The 17,067-nt window shown below is 41.0% G+C and overlaps 1 protein-coding gene and 1 pseudogene across 1 annotated transcript in view; both read left to right on the forward strand.

The window, feature by feature from the left end:
* LOC148023422 (serine/threonine-protein kinase STY13-like) overlaps positions 1 to 13,969 on the forward strand; it is a 33,394-nt gene extending 19,425 nt beyond the window's left edge. Inside the window, exon 2 of the mRNA XM_087696378.1 lies at positions 13,437 to 13,969. Coding sequence (XP_087552504.1) covers positions 13,437 to 13,782 — 346 coding nt within the window. The 3' untranslated portion in view covers positions 13,783 to 13,969. The remainder of the gene's footprint in view (positions 1 to 13,436) is intronic.
* LOC148023423 (uncharacterized) lies at positions 1,581 to 13,429 on the forward strand (annotated as a pseudogene).
* Positions 13,970 to 17,067: the final 3,098 nt, after the last annotated feature.

Genomic DNA, 17,067 nt, shown 5'->3' on the forward strand with positions numbered 1-17,067 from the left:
GGCCACCATTCAAATTTTAGAATTTGAAATCTCTCTCTCTCTTCCCCCCCCCCCCCCCCTTCAAGGGCCAACCCTAAACCCCAAAGCACTCTCCCTTTCTATAAAAATCTCCCCTTCCCCACCATCTCATTCATCCTTTTAAGTTCTCCATCCCTTCTACTCCTTTCAAGCTCTCCATCCTTCCTACTCTCTCCTCGAGTCCTCCCTTAACCTCTCAACCCTTCCAACCTCCTCCTTGATTAAGCCCTGGCCTCTCTCTACTCCCTCAAGCCCTTTACTCCTTCAAGCTCTCTACTCTTTCCACTCCTTTCTTCAATCATCTCACCCTGCACCCGTGACCCTCTAAGCTCTCTCTATACATGATCAATGGCCACCTCTCTCCATGAGGCCTTTCGTTTGCATTGTGCCTACTTCGAATGAGTAAAGGAGAAATCCAACACTTGCAAGTGGCAATGCAAATATTGCCTAAAGCTCTAAATCTCATCCGTCACTCGCTTTCTCATCTATCTATGCAAATTAGGTGGGAGGCCACACAATGCCCCTTTTATTCTTGACGATGTCTATGAAGATTGTGGTTGGAAATATTTGCTAGTGAAGCAATGCGAAGGCCTTTCAAGGGCAAGTGAGGAGGCGATCTCTCTTGATCATGAGGTCTCGGTTGCGGAAGACGATCCCTCTCCAACTGTCTCGGTTTTCTCCGTTGGAGGGGGCTTTTCTATTTCATCTAGAAAAAGTCATTCCAGTGGTGCACTTATGTTGAAGAGACAAGCTACTCTTGCCCAAGCAACGGGGCAAGTTTTCGGTCCTCTCTCCTTTCTTAAGGAGAGGCAAAGGCAAGTGGAAATAGAGATTGCATACACCATAATCGAGTGCAATCTCTCTTTCCATATTCTCAAAGTGGATCGATGGAAGCTATTAGGAATAAAGGCCTCGTGCCTTTTAAATGTGCTTGGCTGTGAACACACCCTTAGCACTTGTACTTACACATATATATCTATCTAAAAACCTAAAGGTACACTATTGTCATTGTACCTACAAAGGGGCTCACTCTCGACTCTGCTCTATCTCACTCTCTCTCTGTCTCTCATTGCAGATAACGACTGTTTGTCCCCATCTCCGTGCCCAACGCGACACTACAAACTGGTATCAGAGCCCAGGTGCTCAACACTCCATCAGTCTTGCAAGAGTCAACGGCAGAGTCGGAGTTGCAGGTTGAGCTGCAGGCATCGTGGGCGATAGGACTGACGAAGTCCAAGTCAACTGACTGTTGGATAGGGTGCGACAAGTCGTGAATAGGCGACAGTTGCTAGTCGGACAGAGTAGGCGACGGCAGCTAATGAAACGAGCTGACGAGCGTGGCGATGACCAGCGGGGATTGACGGGACAGTCGGGTGTAGGCGTAACAGGCTAGGCGACTGGCCGGGGGTCTTGCGTGGACCATGACGCCAGCGAGCTTTGTAGATAGGTGACCACGCGGCTGTCGACGTGTAGATAGACGACGGGGGGGCTGCACGAGGGGGGGGCTCCACGATTGACTTGTGCGTAACGGGCAACAGGGGGGACTGCATGAGTGACGGACGGCACGCAGCTGCACAGACCAGGGGCAGTCAACGCCCGTTTTTTCTTTAAATTGAAATCAGAAAATTTCAGTAAGATCTACTTTCCTTCTTCCAGGTGCTCACGTGAGCAAGCATAGAGCCCGAATTTGTGCAAATTTTTCTCTTAAAATTTGGGGTTTTCCCAAATTTGTGCCTGACACACACTGCAGTGTTCTCTGAACCAAAAATTGCACATTGAATGCGTAGGCCTCAGAATTTTTTTTTGGGGGATTCTCAAATGCAAGTGACATTTTTTCTTGGATGAGTCAATTTCACTAAAATTTGTGCAATCTTGGCCTGAAAATTTGGGGCTTTTTCGAGATTTAGGGATTGTGATGCAGGACAAGCAAATTTGTCTTAGAAATTGCAGGAATTTGTGACATTTTGTCCTCGACATTTGGGGCTTTTCATGTACATGCGCAAATTGGGGTGAAATTTACCCAATTTCTCAACATTGATGCACATTGGACCCCGTGCAATTCGGGGCTTTTGCAATTTGGGTAAAATTTATGCAGCTTTGGTCAGTTTATGTACATGCAGGTTGAATTCCACACAATTTGGACATCAACACTTGGTAAAATTTGGGGGTTTTGCTGAAATTTCTCTATTTTGGCAAAATTGGCCTATTCTATGCATGATAGAGAAAATGCAGATGTGTGCTTGATGTTTTGAACACAAAATTTGGGGCTTTTGACCGTTTGTGTCAAATTTTATGCCCGTGGGTACATGTACAACAGAAATCGCAGCTGAAATTTTGGGATTTCTCATGTAATGTGATGCATATGCCCTTGGAACAGCTGTAATCAGTTGTGGAATGTTGTAGCACATGGTTTGGTGCTTTTGAAAATTTAATTACAGATCTGAAATCCGTGCTTCTGCGTGGTCATTTATTGCCGATTGGCTCTTGTTTGTACCTTGTTCTCTTGGGTGACAGTTTTGGGCCTGCATTTGCTGTTTTTTGGTCACATTTGGGCTGAAAATCATGGCTGGCAGCAACAACAGTAGTAATCTGATGCACATAAAGAAGCTTAAAGGCGCACATAACATTGCAGTTTCGCAAAAGCAGTGCTACAATATCCTGTTGCAAAAGAAGCAAGCAAAGCCGATCAAAACCAAAGGGGCAAAGTCGCGGGCATGGAACAGGACGATTGGGATGAGTTAAATGAGCTTGCACACTTAAACATAGAGCTATTGATTTCTGATGCCTTGCTGTTTAACATTGAAGGTTTGGATTCTATATATGCTATATGGACTAGACTGGAAGAACTGTATGCGTAAGAGTGCTGCAAGCAAAGTGTATTGCCTGAAAAAGCTTATGGATTTGCGTATGAAAGAGGGTACAGCAACGTCTACTCACTTGAGTGAGTTTAACTCCATTTTAAGCCAACTGGTTTCCTTGAAGTTCATGATTGATGAGGAATTTATGGCTACTTTTTTGCTTTGCACTTTACCAGAGAGTTAGGATAGAATCAGGACTGCTATGAGCAATTCTAATGTAATCCTCTTGTATGCTGATGTAGAGAGTGCTCTATTTATGGAAGAGATGAATCGGCAGAACAATGCATCCAGTAAGTCTTTCAGTGCTTTGCATACTAGGAGCAAATCACAACAAAAGGGGAAATATGATAGCAAGGGACGCAGTAAATCACGTGGCAAAGATGTTGAATGTCATCGTTGTAGCTAGAAGGGTCACTTTAAACGCAATTGCTACAAATGAAAGAAAGAGAAAGAAAAAGGCAAGAAGACAGATGATATAGCAAGGAAGAGAAGAAGGACAGTCAGCCTAAGAAGAGCAGTGTAAAAATTGAAGAGATGAATGTAGTCACTCATGACAGTGACAATGGGATCGATGTACTTTCTCTCTTCACACTTTGGTGTACATGCTTTACTTGCAGATACAGATGATGACATGCATACCTGGATTCTTGATTCAGGTGTTTCTTTTCATGTCACCCCTCATCGTGAGTGGTTCTTCGTCTATACAGGGGGTCGACATGGTGTTGTCCATCTTGGGAACAAGTATGCATGTGAGATTGCAGGTATTGGCAGTGTGCAGTTACAGTTTTAGCATGGCTTTGTCTTTACACTTCAGCATGTACGGCATATACCTCAGCTCAAGAAGAGCTTGATTAGCATAGGGCAGCTAGATTATGATGGTTTTCATACCACCTTTGGTGATGAAAAATGGATGATCTGTAAGGGATCTAGGGTTATTGCCAGAGGTTGCAAGAGTGATACTTTGTATCCACTTCATGTATCTAGTGTGCGTGACCATGTCGTTGCTGTGACCGAGTAGCCAAGCTTTTCTTTGTGGCATGGCCGGTTGGGACACATGAGTCAAATATGAATGAAAGTGCTTTCTTGTTTGGATTACTTGCCTTGTCTTCGTTATGTTGATTTTGAGCATTGTGATCATTGTATTTATGGCAAACATGCACAAATGTTTCACAAAAAGTCTCTTTCTTTGAAGTCTTCTCCTCTGGAGTTAGTACATTCGGATGTATGTCAAATGCCAGGATTATCTTTAGGGAAAAAGAAATATTTTGTCACCTTTGTTGATGATGCTACACGGAAGGTATGGGTTTACCCTATTCGTAGCAAGGATAAAATGCTTGACAAGTTTAAAAAATTCTTGGCATTGATTGAAAATTAGACAGATAAGACACTTAAGTGTCTTCGCTCTGACAATGGTGGGGAATATGTCCTTTCAGGCATTTTGTGACAGCAAAGGGATAAAGAGGGAGCTCATTGCCCCTCATAATCCGTCCCAAAATGGAGTTTGCAGAGTGTATGAATCGGACCATACAAGATAAGGTCCGTACGATGCTGTCTCATGCTGCATTACCCCATGGTTTTTGGGTAGAGGCTGTTATGACAGCCGTTTACTTAATTAATCGGTCATCAAATAGGTCTTTGGGAGGGAGAGTTTCCCAAGAAGCGTGGTCGGGCAAGCCACCTTCATATACTCATGTGAAAGTATTTGGCTACTACGAGGCTTTTGTGCATATTCGTAAAGAAAAACACAGCAAACTTGAGCCAGAGTCCTGTAAATGCATTTTCCTAGGATATGGTGACGAGAGTGAAATGGGATATAGATTATGGGATCCCGAGAAAAGGAAAGTAGTATGCAGCAATGACGTTATCTTCCAGGAAGATCGCATGCGCAAATAGCCTGAAAAGGCTGAGGAGGTCCGTAGGGTTGTATTCAGGGAAGAAATACCTTTTGGACAGCAAAATGTGCCCGTTGTACAGCAGCAAATACTTGCTGTAAATAAACTTGTAAATGTAGGAAATGATGCTGGAAATGATCGGCCAGCTATTGCTCATGCCATTACATGTGCAAGAACAGCCAGGACAGCAAGCTGTTAATGTTGATTTGCAAGTTGAAATGCCAAGATAGCATGCTGAAAATGGAAATGTGCAGGAACAACCAGCAAACAATGACCATTGGGTTAGGAGATCGTCTAGGGCTACTAGACTACCTAATAGATTTGTTCTTGGTGCAATTAATGTGGCTGATTATGTCATGTTGACAGACTGTGGTAAACTGTCTTGCTTCAAGGAAGCAATGGACAGATAGGACATCAAGAAATGGTATAAAGCCATGTTGTCAGAGATGGAATCTTTTGAAAAAAAATGGCACTTGGGACTTGGTGCAGTTCCCTGAAGGGTAGAAAATCCTTCCATGCAAATAGATTTACAAGATGAAGGTCACTTTTGGTTCCTCACCAAAGTACAAAGCAAGATTGGTTGCAAAAGGGTATAAGCAAGAGCATGGAATTGACTTTGATGAGATTTTCTCTCTTGTAGTTAAGATGACTACATTGAGAACCATTTTGGGCTTGGTTGCAGTTGAGGATATGGAGCTTATACAGATGGATATAAAGACTTCCTTTTTACATGGTGACTTGCATGAAGATATATATATGCAGTAGCCTGAAGAGTTTGTTGAACAAGGGAAAGAAAAAATGGTATATAAACTCAAGAAGAGTTTGAATGGGCTGAAACAAGCACCAAGAGAATGATATCATAAGTTTAATACATTCATGCAATCCTAAGGCTTTTATAGAAGTCAAGTGGATCACTACTTGTACACCAAGAAGGTAGCAGATGACAGCTTGATTATCTTGGTTTTGTATGTTGATGACATGTTGATTGCTAGCAGGGATACTTATGCCTTGGATTCATTGAAGCAAAGTCTTCGTGGCAGCTTTGACATGAAGGATCTTGGTGATGCAAATCACATTCTTGGCATGCGAATACTTAGAGATAGATCGAAAGGCTTACTCTATCTATCTCAGTAGGAGTATATCTCGAAAGTTTTGTAGCCTTTCAATATGAAGGGGGGGAAAACAATTGGGGTTCCATTGCCTCCATATGTGAAACTTAGTGTAGATGATAGTTCTACATCTGATGATGAGAAGGTTGAAATGGCCAAGATACTATATGCTTTAGCTGTTGGTAGTTTGATGTATGCTATGGTTGCTACATGTCCTGATATTGCCTTTGCAGTGGGAGTGGTTAGCAAATACATGGCAACCCCTAGCAAGAAGCATTGATAAGTCCCTTGAGCCCGTGCGTGCCGGTTGGATAAAGTATGGATGCTCTATCCTATCCGATGGATGGACTGACCGCAAAAAAAAAAGGATCATCAACACCCTCGTTTCTTATCCACTTGGCACATACTTTCTATGAGCGGTGGATGCGGGCATAAGGGGAAGAACAATCACGTGCTCGTTCATGCATCGGCACATACGGCAAGCCATCATTGAGATAATACTTCTAAATCCATTATTTTGTAATATCTCTTTTCTTTTAACCTTCCAAATTTATTCTAATTACATCGTGTATAATCTTCTAGGTTGGGCCGCAAAATGTGGTGCAAGTTGTCACAGACAACGTCTTGAATTGTGCATCTATGGGGCGGAAACTTGAGGTTGAGATTTTGTTCATAGTATGGATACCATGCACTACACATTGTCTAGATCTTCTTATGGAATATATATGTAAGTTAGAGTAGGTGGCGAGAATTGTCAACAGTGCTTGCACAATTGTTGGCTTTGTCAACTCCAAGGCTCGAGTTCTTGTGATTTATCGCTCATACCCAAACTTGGAGTTGAAGAAGCCCTCCAAGACTCGGTTTGTGGTCATGTGGCTTCTCCTCGAGCGTCTCTATGATGTTCGCAATAAGCTACAAAAAACGATCATGTTAGATGAGTTTAAGGAATGGCTTGAAGAGGAGTCCACATTAAGCTAAGTAGAAGCAAAGGCCGTTCAAAGGCTTTGCTTAAAGGAGAAATTTTGGATGGATGTGAGAGGCATTACCATTGCCATCACTTTCATGTACAAGATGCTTTGCATGACGGATATGGAGGGGGTTACTATTGGCCTCCTCTATCATCTTATGGCGGATGCGATGGAGGAGATACAATCATTGACCATCTCGGATGGGGAGGTCTTTTCTTCATGTTATTGTTTTTATTTAAAAAAAACTGATTCATACTTTTGTTTTAGAATATATAATTCATATTATTTTACACTATTTTGTTTCTAAATTTTACCTCTAAATCTCTATCATCTTACACCTATTATAGTGATATCTTGGATACCACCCCTAAAAGAGATGATGTTCTCTTTTTGACAAAGAAAAGATGGGAGTGGATGAAGTGACCCATACATGGGTTTGCGGCACTCTTGAATCCCGCCTTAGAAAAACCCTCTCTCTTCATGGATGCCAATGTTATTGCTGATCGTGATACCTTTCTTCCAAAGGCTTTGGCAGAAGAGCACCATGGTGCCTTTCTCCAGGAGCTCATTAATTATAGTGATCAAAGGGGCACCGCTTTCGTATCTACCATTTGTTGGAAGTGGGAATTGTTAGTGAAACCCCTCATTTGGTGGGAGTCATTTGGCTACCAATTGTCTCACCTCCAAAGAGTGGCTTTACACATTCTTGCACAGATGTGAAAATCTCTTTTATTTTTTCATTTAATTTTAGTTACAACTTACAACTTGCAAGTTTAAAGTTTAAACTTTTTTTTTTCACATGGTTTAGGATTGTTCGTCAGGTGCATGTGAGAGGAATTGGTTCCTCTATTCCCTCATACACACCAAAATTTGTAATAAGCTTAGCACATGACAATTGAAGCGACTAATTTATTGTTGCTCCAATTTACGCATGCTATGCAATATGCATGAAATGTCTATGGCAAGACATGTATCGTATATCCAATTTTTATACTTTTTAGTTCATAACTTTATTCATAGATTATAAAATATATTTGAAGAAGTTTGATTTGCTTAATCTAAGTTTTTCATTCTTTAAATGTATAGATAAATGGGGATTCACTCGAGCTTTCTGCTAGTACACTTAATAGTATGACTCGCAAGAGAGACTTGAGGAGGAGCAAATCTTTAGGGAGCTTTACTTGGAGCTCGAGGAGATAGATTGGCGGGTCTCTCGAACTCGTGCATAGTGTGCTCGTGTTGTTATTCGCCCTCGTATCGGTAGCGATGAGCTTCTACTTCGACATCCACATTGGTTGCCCGTGATGCTTGTGGCGCCCTTAGATTGTTGGGCATACTAGAGTTTAACTCTGATTGCATAATTGCCATCTAATATTCATCTTCTAAAGTATCATGTAAATAAATAGGTTCTTCATTGCATGCAGTAGCTACAAGTGCTTGTGCAACCAAGTTACCCTGTGCACAGTGAGTGGTTGCTCTAGTTCTATCGGAAAGAGAAATGGGTTGTTTGCTGTCCGGTAATGTATCTAATAGCCATGTAGAATTGTTTTAGCTTTCTGAATAGCAGCCCTCTCATTGGCCACTTCATAATCTGCAATGCCTTGATCAATAGGCTGAAAATCAGGTTGTTGTTCAGCATGTGTTTACTGCTGTAACCCCTTTATAGATTGCTGAAATTGACCAAAATCAGGTCTACCTTGTTGAAATAAAGGCAACAAACTGTCAAACATGTCCATAGCCCCCACATTGGGTTGGTTTTTGTAGTCCTTGAACGGTTGACCAGCATGTTCAGCGAATGCCACATATCTACTAAACAAAAATCTTGTTGGTGAAGGGTGAGTACAAGCAGTACCCTTTACTTTCTGCACTATAACCTACAAAGATGCATTTGACAGCCTTGTCCATAGCCCCCACATTGGGTTGGTTTTTGTAGTCCATGAACGGTTGACCGGCATGTTCAACGAATGCCACATATCTACTAAACAAAAATTTTGTTGGTGAAGGGTCAGTACAAGCAGTACCCTTTACTTTTTGCACTATAACCTATAAAGATGCAATTGACAGCCTTGTCTTCCAATTTATGTCTTCATGGTTGTGGTACTAAAGCATATATCAAACAACCAAAGACAGGGATATGTGACACCATTGGTTTCCGGCCATTCCAAGCCTCATAAGGCGTACAATCAGTCAATGCTTTAGTTGGGCTGTGATTCAGCATATACACTGCATACATAATAGTGTCAAGCCAAAACGTTGAGGGCAGCAGCCAACTTATTGTGTGACAGCATGTAACATGCCATTCCCATCAAAGTGCGATTTTTTCTTTTAGCCACACTATTTTGTTGAGGTTTTTAAGGCGTAGTATATTGATGGATGATGCCTCTTTCAGCCAAGGAGGAGTTGAACTCTCGTGATGTATATTTCCCCTCTCGATCGGTCTAGAGTGTAATCAACTTACATCCATTGCTTTTTTGAGCCAAGGCCAATAATGTTTTAAAAGTATGCAAACACTTCGGATTTATGCTTCACAGTATATGCCCAACAAATGATGAGTCATGTTATCAATGAAAGTAACGAAGTAAAAGTATCCTTTGATGGATTTAACATGCATGGGTCCACAAACATCACTTTGCACAGGTTGTAATATTTGATTAGCACGCATAGTACCACCCTTGGGAAATGAAGCACGATGCATTTTACCAAGTATACAACTTTTACATGCATTGTGAGTAGGTGCTTTCAACAAAGGGAGATTGAGTACCATATTTTTGCTTCTTTGATATAGCAAATTGCCATAATTAAGATGATCAAACTGAGCATACCATGACTCAGTGTTTTCCACAATGGTGGCATCAACATGTAATGCATCGGATAAATGTGAAGTAGATCAGCCAAGACCGTAGATACAAGAGATGCATTGAGAATGATTTCATCAATGTTAGCAAGCTGCTTTGTAGTGTCTTTGACATGTGTAATGTAGGCATCCACAGAATCACCCTCTGTCATGTGCTCCACATCTCGAGTTGCTTACGTATCTAGGCTACATGAGCCTCATTGCACACTTGATACAGTGAGGTAAGCTTATCCTAAGCATCCATGGTCATTGTGCATGACTCAATATGCGGGATAACCTGTCTCTTGCACAAAAGTGCAACCAAAGAATGAGCTTGGGTATCACCCTCGTCCCATCTCTATTGATTTGCTATGAGAGTTGCAGAAGGAGCTCGAGCTAAAGATCCATTGGTGATTGTGGATGAGCCAAAAGAAACTATGACATTCTATGTAGCAAGGCTTGCAGGCCTAACTTCTGAACCACATATATAACCCCAAAGTTTGGTAACAAGTACATGTTTCATTATGTATGCCCACATGGGATAAATAGTGCCATCTAATTTGTTCGAGTCCCCAAACATGTTGAGCAAATCATTTTACCCGGCCATTGCTTGTTGAAATTTTTGGTTTTTTGGTAACCAGTTGCTTTCCACAGTACAAATGTAGGTGCAAATCAAAAAGAAAATACCAAAAACTCACAATTTCTCAAAAAATTGATGGTGTTGACGAAGAAATTGCAGCTGAAAGGGTTCCAATGTGCGCAAATGTCGGTGTAGGTGTAATTGGTCTCATTTTTGATGAATTTGGGAAAATTTTGTAAAAGCTGCAAAGTTAATCTGTGTAATTTGGTGAAATTGGACATCGAACATGAAAAGCCCCAAATTTCTGTGCAAGACCAAGTAATTTTTGAGCATCGACTGCAGAATCCCCAAAATGTTTGGAAGATTCAGGGTTTTTAGGCAAAAGCCCCAAAATTTTGGGGGAATTTGGGATTTGCTGCAAAATCCCTAAATTTTGTGCTTCTCAGGGGCATTGCGCATGAATGTGAGCAATTCTAAGTGGTTTAATGTTGTTTAAGGCTTGGGGAACAATAATAATTAAATATTTGACGGTTGGGGATGTCAGACGTCTGATCCATGCAGGCGGTCAAGTGATGATGACGAGGTACAGCTGTTGGCGCATTAAAGGTGGATCGGCTGTTGGGCGTGAACAGATTGGTGACTGTAGGCATGATGTGGTGATCTAAAATGGCTGACGGGTAGCGCGATGTAGCAGGTGAGATGACTAGTGATGAGGTGAGGCTGTTGGCTGATGTTGGCGGGGGCAGAGGTGACTGTGATAGGCCAGGCGAGAGCACAAACTAGTGGTGGGGCCAGCAGGTTAGACATTGAGACAGATGGCGCAAGTCAAAGAACACAGCAAGCACACCACTGATGATGACAAGCAAGGCAGACGTCGACAATGATCAGCTAGGCCAATGGCGATGATGACGAGCAGGCTGGTGCAACTTATGCAGGCTGCCTACATGCAGGACGAGACAGTTGGTGAGGAGAAGAGCAGGCAAGCGCGGGGCTCAATGGCAGCTCAAGTGGTGATGGCGGCTGCTGAAAGGTATGCTGTGATACCACTGTTAGGTTAGGGTTTAGCAGGATGCGCGCACACACACACACTCGCAATGAACAAGTGAACAGCAAGAGAGAAGAGAGTGCTGGAAGGTCACATCCACTTTGTGAGAATGTATGGAAGTACATTCCCTAAGGTACTAAGTACCACACCCACTGATGGGTGTTCACACGGGGGAAAACTCTTCTCCAACTAGAAGGTAAAAAGTGCTTGTGAGATAAGGGAGTGTTCGCAGTAGAACACAGAAGGAACATGATAAGTGTAACATTCAGCTATGAAAGGTTTATGGTGACCTTTGTTATTGTTCTTTTACATATTAGGTTATGAAATTTGATTCTCAATTCATAGGCATACTTTTGGTCTTGTTGATAGATGCAACCCATTGCTTGGCTGTCCCCCTCATTAAGGCTAGACATGATCAACAAAGAGTGGTCAAGCAATTGTGAGTGGTCATTAAGGCTAGACATGATCTCCAAAGAGTGGTCAAGCAATTGTGTGCCTACTAGATGTAAGGACTGTTTTGCTGTGCTGTGATGGGAAATCATATATTTTGTGAGTTCTACAATCAGCATGGCCATACTAAAGAGTTATGGTATTAGGTGCTTCTTCAGGCTGTATTTTAGCCCACAACTTGAGTTAAGTATGACTTCAGTAGCCAACTCTATTATTTTGGTTTAGACTTTTTAGGCTGCCTTCAGTTCTCCCTGCAAGCATGGCCTTACTATTTTCGAGTTATGGCCATAAGTCTTTTTTTGGGTCATGTTTTGGTTCAGATGGGTCCACTGTACATGGTCTCAATAATGGGTCGGGTGGGACCTTGGGACACATAAAGGCCTGTTCTTGTAATGAAAGATGCAGGGGAGGGGACATGTTCCAAAACTTATCCTATCCTAGTGTTCCCCTGTTTACCTTTCCCCTATTGTGTCCTGTTGTTTTAAATGGACAGGGACCATTTATTTTCCCTCGTAAACTGCCCAAAAAGGGTTTTTTTTTTGGGGCAATTTCAATGTATTGATATTGCTCCTTTCAGACGTAGCCATGCACACAAACTCTACATGGAAGTTTGATTAAAAGAGAAAAGAAAAAAACTCCTCCCCTTGTGCATGCACTCACATTTGTCACACATTAGTATTTATTGAGTCATGGAGAGACAGCCACGCACCCACCCAAAAAAGAACTAACAGTATTAACAGAGCAATAGGTGGTGTCCTTCCCTCTTGAGTTTGTTTTTCGTGTTTTGTTCAGGCTATTGTATGATTCCAAGCTCGATCTTGGTGCCAATGTGGCTTATCAGAAATGTAGTAGAACTGTGCCTGGGCTCTGTTGTAATCTCAAAGAGTTTTTAATATATTGCTTTTTGTCAGCAATCTTTTTATTGCATTTACTTTGTTGGAACACACACACACACACACACACACACACACACACACACAGAGCAGTCTGAAAATTTGTGCAACTTGGAAAAATAAAAGTACAACGGGGAACAACTAGATGATGCCCCATTGACCCCTTACCTCCGTGAACTCCTCTGGTTAAATGGCAGTTGAAGTGCACTGAATTGTCAAATTTATCAGCAATGGTAGACAGAAAAGCTCAAGAATGCATGAATTAAGCTCATGGACATCAACTAATACTGGTGGTGTTATGTGCATTATTGTGGGGCCTTTGCAGTGATTAAAACGAGTGGATCTGGTGTTCCTCAGTATTAGAGATTGTGTAACCTGTACTGCACGACCACAAATTTTAGGTCGTGATCAGGCTCATTTGTACTCAGACAAGATTTTTAAATGTAAATGCAAAGAAGTAAAATTATCAGGTTTTATTTGACCCAATGAATCTGTGCCACTTTTAGCAGGATCTTTGATATCATGGTATCCAAGAGTGACAGTGATGGGATTATGAGACATATTTAATATGATCTCACTTTATACTGGCTGCTTGTTTATGGTTTGTATCTTGTACCTCCTACCTAAAGGACGATGTAGTAGCTTACCCATAAAGGACGATGTAGTAACTTACCCATAGAATCAGACTTTCTAAACAACCTATTCGTGACTGACTGCTCTTGATGACTGAACTGAGTTGTTATTGGTTAATGTTAAGGTTGTTTTATATAGGACTTGGTCTGTTTTACAGGGAAATGATACAACATCGATCATATAATCACAAAGTGGATGTCTACAGCTTTGGTATTGTTCTTTGGGAGCTAATAACTGGGAATCTACCTTTCCAGAATATGACTGCAGTCCAAGCGGCATTTGCAGTTGTGAATAGGGGAGTTAGACCTACAATTCCACCAGATTGTCCTGCAAATCTTCAAGAGATTATGACACGCTGTTGGGATGAAAATCCTGAGGTGAGGCCATCTTTTTCAGAGGTTGTGGGGCTACTGGAAGAAGCACAGCTGGCGATTATGAGAAGTGTGGGGACTGCAAGGTTTCGAGGATGCGGTTGTTTAACAAGCCCTCTCACTTCAGACTAAGTGCATGATTAATGTTGCTGTATACCATGTCAGTGATGTGTTTACGTGGCATATACAAAGGTCTCTTAAGTTTTTATAATTTAACACTTTGTCATGCATTCTATTCCTTCCCAGTAAAGCTGGGAAGAGGTTTTTGTCTGGGATTTGTTATTGGGCACTTCAATATATAAATTGATAATATCTTAAATCTCTCTCAAAAATGTTATCTTGACAGCATTTAAATCAGCTGGGCTCCAAGTTTCGCTTCAGGAAACTGCAGATGGGCTTATTATTTATGTGAGATGTGACATGGGTGTGCTTAGTATAATATGCTGATGTGTTGACATAAGATGAGGCACAGGCGTCTCTTATGTCAACTTTCAAGTAGCTCAATGTAGTGTGTATATGTAGAGCAGGTTCATTGCACACATTTTAGAGGTTGGGTGAGGTGAAGTTTGTAGTTTTTGTGGATGGAAAATTCGCGACTTTTTATTTGGGTTTTGGGAAAAACATTGATGCTATCCCTTTGGGTTATGGGGTATTTACTTAGATATGTGCTTTGATGTGGGGAGACTTCTGAAGTCTTTCCGAGCTCGTGCTTTTATGGAGATCATTTACATTCAGGGAATGATTGCTTGGGTTTGTCTTTTAAGAACAATCATATATACCTTGTAACAAACGTGCTTGTAATTAAGAATTATTCAATCACCTTGTAACAAATGTGCTTTACTGTCAATGATGCAACCTCCTAGTTGCGGTTCAATGCTTTTTGAATTGCTTTTGTCTCTGTGTAAGCAGTGGTTTTTAATGTATGAAAACCAGTTGGTTTTTATAGTGATAGTAAAGACTTTGCACAAAAAAATGCATGACCCACAGTTTCTTTCTCCCTGAAGGTGCACGTTTTGGTCTGCTTTTGATATACTATGAACGTTTTTGGCTTTTGAAGATCTTTAGACATAATTTGAGGTGTGCAGGCTTTTATTATGGACATTCCAAGGTGATTAAGTTGTCAGTGTGAGCAATGACTTGTCTGCTGAAATACAATGTAAAGTGGGATTATTAGCCTGCTATGTTGGAGGTCAACTTGAATATTTTCTTATCTATATCTAGAACTGTTATATCTACTCCTAACTCTGTGGTTACTAATCTCAGCAACGGTGAAGCCATCGCGGTGTTGTAGGTCTGAGGTAAAGTAATGTATCTCTGGTGTTATAAGTTGTACTAGTTGGCCCGCTTATTGTGTGAAGTTGGCGTCATTGCGAAGCCCTCGGGGTTACACCTCACTCGCTCCCCATTTTTGTGAACAAGGGAAGCCGAACTATTGCTTCATGCACTAAAAAAGCGTGCTTTGTCCACTGCAAATATCACATGTTACATGTAATAATTTGATTATGATTCGCATCATTCGTGACCATGTTTGTATGAAAAATCAAAATTGCAAAAGCTAGTTATGCCTGTGCCTTGAAATTATTCAATACCTATCATGCGAAGTGAAGTTAGCAATGGTGTTGGCTGGGCCAGCTATTCTATACTATCAAAGGATGTGCTCTTTGAACCAAAATAATCTTTTTAGGTATTGAGTGTAGGTTTTTTAAAGGTCAAATAATATATATGTACAATGTACATTAATTTTTTTGTATCTTTATTTTCATAAAAGCTTGAGCAATGCATTTATAGGTGTCATTCTATTGTAAATTAGGCTTGCATAGAAATGAGACATTGCAAAGTATATTTGACAAACTTGCTTCTTGATTCCTTTGAGGACTACTTTTTGTTTCACTTGTGTTATCCTTAGTGTGAAGCTCATTAGCTTCTGGGACTTAACACATCATCAATAGCCACTATGGAAGACGGAGTCGAAAACTGGAAGTGTTAGCGGGAGCATGTGATGAGATTGATAGTCCATGTTGATAGGAGTAGCAAGTGAAATGGCAGGGAGCAAAAGAGGGAGTGAAGGGGGGGTGGAAGGGTTGAAGGTGAACAAGGGACTCGAGCATAGGCGTTGAGTCTGGAGATAGGTGGGTGGGGTAGCAAGGGATCACCGCCGACACAGTTGATGCTACTAGTGTTGCTAGAAGTTGGAGGAGCATCACCCTCACATGAATCGAGCTTTGCCATGGCAAAAATCTGAGTGAGATGGTGACTCAAAAAACCCTATGCATAAAGCATGCAACGCACATATAATTGTCTTGTTGTGAGGAAGAAAAGCTAGAGAGAGAGAGAGAGAGAGAGAGAGAGAGAGAGAGAGAGAGAGAGAGAGAGAGAGAGAGAGAGAGAGAGAGTGAGTGAGTGAGTGAATTACACTTCTAGTTGAGAGAGAGAGAGAGAGAGAGAGAGAGAGAGAGAGAGAGAGAGAGAGAGAGAGTGAGTGAATTACACTTCCTAGTTGATAAGTAGGCAAAAGTGTTTGTAGTGGATCCACTCATCTTTGCAATACCCAAAGCAAATGTAATGGCCTTCTTCTTTTAGAACTAGCGAAGTCCATTGCATTGTCATTCTTTATAATGAGGAGTAAGTTAACTTCAATTGTTTCATGCCAAGGGTTGATAATTGAAAAATGATTTGGAGTTTTTTCTTTACCTTTTATGATTTATTCTCTCATGCAAATCACACAAGGGATGAATAGATATTTCTTTATAGTCTTCAAGTTCATCACTAGCTAGACATATCCTATTGTTAGAGAGTCACTTCAAATTTTTGGAGGTTTCTAGATGCAAAATACATGATTGAAAACAAGAAGGTGAATGTAAATGATCCACCTTTTTACTTTTAGATAGGAAAATATATTTCTTTGTTTTTAACATCCATACTCTCATTTTTGTGGTTCATAGAAGATTTCTACAATGATAAGTATATTTGGCTTGTTAGAAAAGAGAGAATTAATGTTCTTGCTGACATGTAAGTACTCCTATCGATAGATGTGAATTCTCTAGAAGGTAAGGATCTAGGGTCAATAGAGAAAATAACTTTAATGCTCCCAAACTCATCCATAAGCTAAGACAAGGTCAGTATAGGAAAGAAGGGGGCCAAAATACTCCAAAAACAAAAGCCCAAGAAAGATCCCAAATAAGACTCCTCAAAAGGAGCAAAATTTGAGACATTTCCTAGAATGACTCCTACGGGGATACCAATTATGGAGGCAAAGTTTGGGATATATCCTTGAAGGATACCCAAAAGGATTAAGATGTTTGAGGAATAATTATGTCCTTATATGTACATGACCACTTATACAAAACAAAAATCAATACAATCTTAATGATTTTGAATATTTTTTTCATTTGTTCTCTCAAAGTTCCTTATGAAGTT

The sequence above is a fragment of the Lygodium microphyllum genome, chromosome 16 (genome assembly GCF_053477565.2).
Source record: "Lygodium microphyllum isolate KBCC chromosome 16, Lygodium_microphyllum_v1.1.10, whole genome shotgun sequence".
In the NCBI taxonomy this organism is placed as follows: Eukaryota; Viridiplantae; Streptophyta; class Polypodiopsida; order Schizaeales; family Lygodiaceae; genus Lygodium; species Lygodium microphyllum.